General features: G+C 35.3%; 1 protein-coding gene across 1 annotated transcript in view; it reads right to left on the bottom strand.

The window, feature by feature from the left end:
• Positions 1 to 3492: 3492 nt before the first annotated feature.
• TTC21B (tetratricopeptide repeat domain 21B) overlaps positions 3493 to 9988 on the bottom strand; it is a gene marked incomplete at its 5' end in the record, with an annotated part of 34776 nt that continues 28280 nt past the window's right edge. The window contains 4 exons of the mRNA XM_010087852.1: positions 3493 to 3570; positions 4542 to 4609; positions 6345 to 6465; positions 8602 to 8826. Of these exons, the coding sequence (XP_010086154.1) occupies positions 3493 to 3570; positions 4542 to 4609; positions 6345 to 6465; positions 8602 to 8826 (492 nt within the window). The remainder of the gene's footprint in view (positions 3571 to 4541; positions 4610 to 6344; positions 6466 to 8601; positions 8827 to 9988) is intronic.

The raw sequence follows: 9988 nt of genomic DNA, 5'->3' as shown, positions 1-9988 counted from the left end.
CAGTGTTTCAAAAGAAGAAAAAAAAAAGGTTCTGATTTCATTGCAAGATTAAGCAGGAGGTAAAACCACAGAGTGAATGACGTCTCAAATCAAATCACAGTGGTAAGGAGCCTAAACTGAGAAAACAGTGATCTTACTTTAAAAATTGTCATAGTTACAAGCTGATAAAGAAGTACTTGCTAGTGAAATTTTTCCTTCATTTCTTCTCCTATTTTTTCCTGTTCAGCATTGTATGCAGAACACACTAATGAGTTCTTTATTATCAACTTCCAAAGAACCAGAATTCAGCCCTGCTATTGAAGACTTCCCTTAAATGTCTCCTGGACCACTTCCAAAGATAATTTGTTCAGAAAATTTTCAACAAATTCTCTAACACTATAAAGCCTATTTAAACTATTACGTTTACAAAGCTACTCACTCATCTAATGGGTAACCAGATTAAGGTTTAGGTTACTAAACCAGAGTTGCCCGATTTATCAGCCTTTCTGAAAATTGCTGCAGCTGCATTTGAGAAATGATTCGCGACAGTCAAACCTCATTTTCCTAGGGGGAAAAATTGCAGATTACTTCTACTCTATTTTTCTGTAAGAGCATTGCCAGTTTAGTTATTTTAGCTAATTATACTAATTATTTTACCTAATGATACTTTCTAGACCATCTTCCTATTATCAGTACAAATCTGAAAAAAAAGCAGCAGGGAATTAAAAAGGAAGTATTATTTAGTGTACTGTTACCAACAATGTTTACTTATCTTCTAGAAGATATTCTAGGCATTCTGTACCTGCAGGGGAAAGGGGGGCAAGAGAGGAGTGGAAGAGACACCTATGGCTTATGTTGCTATAGCTACAAGATGCTTAGATTTCCCCTTTCAGTGAATGAATCAATAGAAACCACAGCTTCACGCTCCTCTTTTATTCACCAAAGGCAAAACTGGAAGATGGGTTGCTAAGCAACACCACACTGAAGACTGTAGCTCTTTGAAATTGGCATTACTGACTCCCCTCCATCCCAGGAGTCTCTTCCATTCAAAACCATTTATTAGGAGAAAAGCTAAAAAAAGCTACCAGGACATGCATTTTTAAAATAAGAAACTGTAAAAGCAGAAGGAAAGCTGAAATGAACACCTTCAATTAGTTGGAGTAAAGAGAAACGAAACAAAGCCATTCCTTCCACAGAGAAAATTAAAAAAGGCTTAGGAAGGGCAGGAGAACTTAAATTGGCTTATATGAACCAACAGGGAAATGTGAAGGACATTTATTTTTTCTGGGAATACTATATTAAAGCAAGATTTTTTCTGAATGACTACTTACAGCCACCATTTTTTTTTTAATTGAAGTCCAAAGTTGTGCCTCATTTGCATTCTTCTTTTAAAGACCTCTGCTATAAAAAGGATGAGGTATGCTCAAGATGGCTAATGCGAATTTAGAAGTCTTTTACCTGCATGGTATATGAAGAGTATACTACTCTTCACCAAAAGACAGCCACGAAAAGCTCAAAAATTCTCAGTTCAATTTTTATCAATTGATTTTCTGTATCTTATCATTGTCATGGCCTAATCTTTTACCCATTTTATGAAAGGGTAATGTCCATCTTGTGCTCATAAAAAAATAGTAGATGCAGATTAGTCTTGCCTTTTTTGAAAACATCTCGCATGTATTGACATAAACCCACTTATTTTTATTCTAAACTTCAGCTAAATGTTATTCCAATGCTATTTAGGAAGCAAAACCACATTGATGATGTATGAACAGGGCTGTGTACAAATAAATGCTGTTTACCTAGAAACTGCCTTGGTAATGCCTATGTACTTATTCTTTCAGCAGCAGGGGGGAAATAAAACCACAACAGCATAGTTTAGGAATTCATAGTCTACTGACCACCACAGCCCAGCTCCCTCACAGTTAACCTGCAGCCTGAGCATTTTCCACATTCTTCCATGCTCCTCATTCCACTCCCATACCATCAGTTTTTCTCCAGTCTCCTAAATCAGGAAGCTCTATCACGCTGCACAACTTGCAGGCAAAAACCAGGGAGCCTGTACTATGCCTGGTACAGTTACGGATACACTGATTGCCAGTGCTCAGACTGAAGGGATAAAGCCATGGCACAAGTTTTAAGGTTCCCTAGGGAAGGAGAGGCCATTTATTTGGGTCTTTTCTCAATTCACACAAATCTTATAGAAGTGTTATAGTGCTGAGACATCCACTAATTTTAGTTTAGCTAACCAACAGCTCAAAAGTTACTGGAATGCAGATGCTGGAAACCACCAGTAGACAGCATCATTGCTTAAGTGATGCATGTCAATCAAGGCTATAAAGTTACCCAAGATACAGCACCCAGTTATTGATAAGCAAGATTAGATACAATTGTAAAAGGCTACAGAAGGGAGTCTGTAACACTCAGTTGTTGAAAAAAAGAAATCCAAAAATCAAATGAAAGTGACTTTCCACAATGTCAGCATGAAAACCTAAAACCACCTGAGGAAGAAAATGAAATTGGTTATTTTAAGAAACTTAATCACTAGCAATAGGAATTCTCTTTTCTTTTCTAGTCAAGTTTTTTGTTGGGGACTTGTTTTTTTTCAAAACTTCTGCATCACTGAAAGAAACCTGACCCTTCTCCTTCCTCTCATTAATTTGACATGCTATTGCTCCCTTAAAGTTCCACAGGTATATTTTGTGTGTGAGACAAGATCATAATCCCTGTAATTAGAATGATATCTCCAGAAAGGTGTTTTATATGGATTAAACAAAATGAGTGCTAACTTCTACACATATGACTCTATTGTCTACACATACACTGTTGAAAGACTAAACACTCCAAATGAAAAATGTCAAACATTTATCTTCATAGAAATCTGACAAGTGGATAATAGCATGAGTAGAAAATAAATTCTGTGTAAGACTTGCACAATTTATAAAAGCCTTTACTAAACATTTACATAAGGTCTTAAATATTAGATTTTAATTAAAAATGTAAGTTTCATTGAGAACAATGTATATAGATGGTTTTTCAAGATTGAAAAAATAAAGTGTTTATAATATATGTAAAAATAAAATCCCATAGTTTAGAAATATAGCTGTAGTAATAAAGATTACACTGTAGTTATGAATAAATGGTTTACATGAACTGAAAGCCAGCATCTTAACGATGCACTTGCACTAGATGAGACAGGCTGGTGTTTTGAGCACTGTTTCAAATGGACAAAACAAAATACTGAGTTATATGCTTTAAAACATTTTTATAGTGCTGATGACACTTTACATAGCACACAGGTAAGCAGCATTCTCTCCTGAATAAGAATAAATACAATTTCTTGCAGGGCTGCAGATTCTTCTTGAAAATAATTCAGATCTCTAGTATAACTAAGGTGATCATATTCACAATACTTTTGTGCTGATATGGTTTCTGTCACTGGAATATTTCATTCATAGTGTCTGAAGTCAGATTAAACAAAAAAGTCCATGAGCCATACAAAAAAAAAAAAAAAAATCACGTTCTTAGTAATGCACGGGCCTTGTCAAGTATTTCTTTTCTGATCTTTGGATACTTTGGATGTGCTTCAAGGACCTGTCAAAAGACAAAAAGACTAAAAGTTCTGTGTCTAAAAGGAAAGAATACTGTGTTTAGTTATCACCCTCATCACCGAGGTTACACATTCTAAAACTAAAATAACAACATGACAAGTTTGTCTTAAGAACGCATAAATATTTAACTGTGGCCAGAGACTACCATGTATGAAGGACAAGAATATAATTATCAGACACCTTGCTTGTCTTTCATGCTGCCCTGTCACCTTGGTGCAAAAGACAGGGTCAAGGGCTAAAGCCTCTGGGTGGCTTGAAATGTGCACACTCAGAACAGTGACATCTGGAGACATTTCCCAGGTTTTAAGTACACTTTCTCCACAATGATAAACTGCTCTTAGGTTTTCACTCCCTCAGGCTCTTTCTTAGTATACTCTACTCACTTTATCTTCTTGCCCTTCAATTCCCTCCTCTCTCTTATCGCTCCATTCAATTTGTCCTTTCTAGTTACCCTCATTTCCCCCAAAAGAGCAAATATGATTTATTTCATTATTAATTACGAATAATTATTAATTAATAATGTTCACTCTGCTTCTGTAATAGTGGCCCTTCTTATTCTGCATCAGCTCTATTTATGTTTGGACCATACAAAGATAATACTGGAAGTTACTTTCTAACAGTGCCTTCTGACATTAACATTCAGCTAATTTCTTTGGCTCTGGTTCTGTATTGATACCAAGTTGCAACCACAGGGCCAAGAAGGGGTGCTGCTATTTGAATATGCTTTCACATATGATAGCCAGCTACTTTACCTCTTATTTACTTGGTAGCCAGAGAGCTCAGCATAAAGCAGATTATGTAGAGGATATTTAATTTAATCTAGCTCTTTAAACAGGACATCTTGCTGACATGAAGTCATATATTTTAGAAATCTAAACTCAACAAAAAAACCCAGATCATATATAAAAGAGCATTGCTACAGTAGACAGTATTAAGGAAATATACAAATTCTACCTTATGACAAACATTGATTGCATCAACATATCTCTTTCCTTTCAGGTAATTGAAAGCCAGCTTGTATCCTGTAAGTAAAAGGGGAAAAAAAGGCAACAATTTCAGTTTCTGTATCGAATAATGAAAATACCACATTCAAATTAATTTTGGTCACCATATCTTTCTACAGGTAGTAGTTTGTTTTCTAGTATTCTCTCACATTGCCTGTAGAGATCAAAATTTCTACTAAAAGTCACTTTAAGTAGCAAATAAAAGTCCTTTACATACTGATAGCTATGTTTGAATCATGTATTAATGCATGAAAATTTTCATAATGCTGTATGCAAAACTAGAAAACAATGTGCACATAGTACCTTCAATATCATACTTTCACTTTTTGTATGCAAGATCATTCCACAGTTTAATTTCCCTAAGGCATTCTCCTGTCTAGACACCAAATGATTTTGTAACTTGTTCAATTCCTACCCTTCTAGAGGGTTTCAAAATATCAGAAGAAAAGTCTTGATCTATTTTCTCTACAAACTCAAGAAATCACACCTTGTTACTGTTAAAACTTCTTCTTTGTAATGTTTTATTTGATCAACAACTGAAATATCTTAGCCAAGACTTTCATGGGTTAGTCTACACGAGTAGGAACAACTAGTCAAATTACTGCATCTAAACTCAGATATCTAGAGATTTTCCCATATAATCTTAAATTGGATTTCTAGCAGTCATTTTGATTTCTGTTTCGACATCCGAGTCTTCCTTCTGCTTTGACCCTCCTAATTTTTTGACTCACAGTACATAGGGTAACATCTAGTTTTGTCAATTCATTCATGCATGTGCATTTTTCTATATTTTAACTAGTGTTATAAAAGCAGGAGCTACACAGGAAAACATTTAGTTCCATCAATAAAACACTACTTTAATCTACAGATCATATTAGATAAAATCATGAACCAAAATGTTGCAGCATCCAGGAGTTACAGTTAAAGAAACAAAATATATGGCAGTTCATACGTGTAACAGTCACAATCTTGTTAAAAAACACTGGTTTTGCAGTTGATGACAAAGGTTGTCTTGCCCTAACACTAGAAAAGCCTAGTGCACAAAAAGAGACTACAGATTAAAGACCACAAGATGTATTTCTGAGGGGCCATAACCATAGCCCAAAACCTGTAACAGAATTTGTGTAAACCACCAGACTTGGGACTTGGAGACATTTTAGGTGTTGAGTAAGAAAGAGCATTAACCATCCAAATTGGAACTTGAATATTAGCCCAAGTTTTCAGTTAACCATCTTTTTTAAGCCAGATATACTTAAAGACATTTAAATAATTTATTTTTAAAATCCTTACTCACATATATAAAACCTTATCCATATAAATAGATAATTTGTCTGATTATCAAAATGAAATAATTATACCAATGATCTGCCACCACCAGATATATATTGGGTATTATAAAGGGTTCTGTACTATAGACAGTACATACTGCATTACTATAAATACATTATTGAAAATTAATGCTGTACTTAAAAAGAAAGTTGTTCATAAAGAGCAAACTAAAACTATTTCAGACCAAACTTTGGACTAAAACTGCAAACAGAAACTTCTGAAGTATCATAAAGCTGCTACCTCTTGCCACATGGGTTTTCCAAGGGACTGTCAAGTACACCTGTAAACATCTGTGACTTATGTGAGGAAAACCAATTATACTCTTATCTCTACAGAAAACTAAAAGCAGTCTTTCCAGTAAAGGGTAGATGTTTCATCCCTACTGTAGTGCCTGAAATCATACATATAGGTTGTATATACATGCCTATTGTTGGGTTCATTTGGTTTCCATATTTCCAGGCCATCTCGTAATTTATTGCTGCATCCTTATATGCTTGCTCCTTTTCCATTATGTATCCCATGTACTCATAAGCCTTGCAGCACGACTGCAAAATACAAATACTCATTCAAAATTTTGTTTAGGTAAGCTTATATATAATAATACCAACAGCTTAATGGCTTAAATACTTTTAAATCTGTATAGCTGGAAAGCATAAGTGATACTTGTACTTACTTTGATGACAAGATAGTCTTGATTTAAAACATTTGTAATACAAATCAGTTATACAGAATTCTGCACAGCAACTTCCCAAGTTACTCCAAGTCAAGTGGAGAGTTCAGAGGATACTGCAACTACTCCTTCAAAAATGTTTAGGGCCCCCAGAAACCCTGTAGATACCTCTCTCAGTTAATAACCACCCTACAGCAGCTGCATTTCCAGTCCAGCCAGAAAGTGTTGTAGCTTCCACAAATATTGTTTGTTTCACTTTTTCTTAAAAAAGGTATTTTCATAGCCTTACTTTTGGAAATGTTGTTACATTATGATTTTCCCCTTAAAGCTGAAGACAGACACAAATATCCATAAGAAAACACCAACCATTAACTATTTAATTTTGTTTAACTCCAAGTGGCAAGTTACAAGTGTCTGAAAAACAGGTTTCAAAAGCTGTTAAGCACTAGATGAAAATACTGACCTTGCTTATGTTACACATACATATAAATCAATTTAACTCCATAATAAAAGTACGAAAGATGCAGTAATTCATACAGAAATCTTATATTTAGTACATAAAGCAGGAAAAAAAAATAAGCAAAACCCTAACTACCATATGCCCTTACTGTAAACAGCTTATATTATCCTTCTGCAAATAGGTCAAATATTCTCAAGAGAAAAATGAAGCTTTTATGAAAAGATGCACCTTTTTCTACATAGGCAGAACAAAGAAATGCTGATATATAAATTACATTCCATCTTTAACTTCACTATTCCCAATTAGGCTTCCAAATCAAATCCAAGATTTCAAATCACAGCATACTGGGATAAGCAGTATGGGAATGCCTGGAAATTGAGGACAAAAATTACTTGGTAGGCTATGTGTTTTTAGAGCTGCTGGGGAATTTCTGCCATTTGTGGTATATATCTGCTCAACAGATCATCTATTTCAAGATGACTCATGTTTATCTTCCAGTGGTATGGATTTTTCAACTTCCCTTGAACATCTGGACAAGCATGTAACTGACCTTAAGGTAGAATGCTTTCCGAACTAAATCCAAACTAATTTTCTGTAAAAATTAAATTGAGTGCATCTCTGCAGAAGTACATGATACCATTACAAGCACTGTTGCAGCTGCTGCTTAATTTTATATTTATAACTAAAAAGACTAAAAGTTAAAAAAAAGTCTACCTCTCCACGAGGTTGCAGAAATGTGACTGAATAATGAACCTTACTTTCTATACTGATGAATTCAGAAAAAGAAATATACAGCATCAGGTCCTCTTCTAAACCAAATCTGTGCACTATAAGCAGTATGCTGAACCTGCAGCATAGTATCTACAGAAGACCAGCCTATTGGATGTGCGTCAGGTGAAGGATAGTGAAATGCATAGATGGAAAAATGTGATCAGCAAAAAGGGGCAAAATGAAAAATAAGCACAAGAGCTAAGACCTGTGCCTGTTCCTATAGTCAGTTTGCCTGCTCAGAAACCCTGAGGGAAAAACAGTAGACCTTGTCCCCAGACAATCTACCAGCCAGTATCTTCACAACAGAGGATCAATACTAGCACTAAAAAAAAAAAATCCTGTATAGTAGCAGGCTTATGAATATAAATGTTTAAAAATGTATTTTAAGATACGAAGATAACATCTCTCAATAAATGGAGCAAGTTTCCAAAATTTATACGGCTACATCTCTCTCCCTCAGGTTTGTAAGACTCAGTAAAATGCATCTCTGACATTCCATAAGCACCTAAAGCTTCTAATATCACCACAGCTAAAACTTGCATAAGGTATTATTGAACATGAATAAAAATGACTAAGCATCATTCATGGGTTTATTTACTACCCTCCAGTGTAAAGTTGCTTGTTTCCTGGCTTGCTTTGGTCTGCTTCTCCTTAATAAGTGAAATACTAGGCAATTGGAAAATAAATACATTTCAAAATCATGTTTCAGAGGAAAACTAAACATTTAGATGAATTAAAATAGAAGGTTACTAAGGCTACTTTTAATGTGTAGTCACTCACCCTGTTATGACGAAGACATCGTTTTAATAATTCACCTGCCATATCATACTTTGCAGATTGAATATATATATCTGCAAGCAGTAGCCAACTCTTTTCAAACTCCTCTGCATCAATGGGATTCCAGCTCATTTTTGAAATCCGTTTTAACTGATTTCTGGCTCGTGGAGTCTGTTTCAAGATCATGTAGGCTGTGGCCATTCCCAAAAGTGCTGGTATATGATCCTTCTGCAGTAAAAAGCATAGTGACTATTTGATGCTTTTTTATTTTGCTTTTAACTTTTTTTTTTTTAAAAAAAACAACACCAGGTATCTGAAAACTAAAATAAAAGCTAAATCTCAGGAAATAAAGATAAACCAACCAATCTTACAAACATGTTCTCCATGTAATGCTATGATTATTTATGTAAGACTAATCATGATAAATGCCACATTAAATAATTACGAGGCTGACTATAAGTTTGTGCTTAAAAAAATCATCTTCAGGCTCAGGAAACATTGAAAGCATCTACAGGTATTTCATCTCAACAAGAAACATTCTGATGCCTCTAAGATCTGCCCTTTTGACACACTGATAAATACTTCAGATAGAAAGAGAACTCACTTGGAAGTGGTAACTTCTACTTTTAGAAGTTCCTGTCAAATGTCAATAACAGAGACACTGATTCCTATTATTAGGTGTACAGCTCCTAAAAATCTAAGTCTAAACTGCCTATATCCAAAGGCCACATATAGCAAACAGGATTCTTAAAAGCCACCATTCTACGCAAGAGCCTCAAGCAAGCAGTAAGAAATGCAGAAGCAAGTCTGATTTTTTAAATCATGCCTTTATTAACATGGGGTATAGATGAGAATGGGGCTCATGTCCCAAAATGGCTTCCTAAATGCAGAAAGTAGGTCTATCAGCAGCTAACTTAAAAGCTTCTTTCTCCCTCTCAGCGTTCCTGGCTCACTGTTGGTATCCTGCCTCTATGTCTTTGTAGGCTTGTGCTCTAAATAGGCTTGCCATAGTGGGTTAAAAGAAAAAATGACCACCACCAAAAGCACCTCAGCTCATCCCTTGTCTCCCTCGATAGTCACATCTAGCATTCATCAATAACCTCTGACGTCTGAAGAGATTAGAATTGTATATTTTATGTAACCCTGGAGAGAAGACTAAATAGATTGAAGCATTCTTCCTGCTGGAACTGTCACCATGTGAAAACCATTCAGTATTCACAGGACCTCAGATCAATTCTGAGCAGGACTGGGAAGCCAGTACTGGTAGCAGAGGGACACCTTGTCTGTTATTCTCAGAACTGCCTTACACACAAGATAGGCATCAGTATACCCAGCTCAGCCAAGGAGCAGTTCAGCACACAGTTAATGGGTAGCAGTAACTCAAGTATTT

The sequence above is a fragment of the Pterocles gutturalis genome, unplaced genomic scaffold (assembly GCF_000699245.1).
Source record: "Pterocles gutturalis isolate BGI_N339 unplaced genomic scaffold, ASM69924v1 scaffold35111, whole genome shotgun sequence".
In the NCBI taxonomy this organism is placed as follows: Eukaryota; Metazoa; Chordata; class Aves; order Pterocliformes; family Pteroclidae; genus Pterocles; species Pterocles gutturalis.
This window is presented reverse-complemented; position numbering and strand designations above follow the sequence as displayed.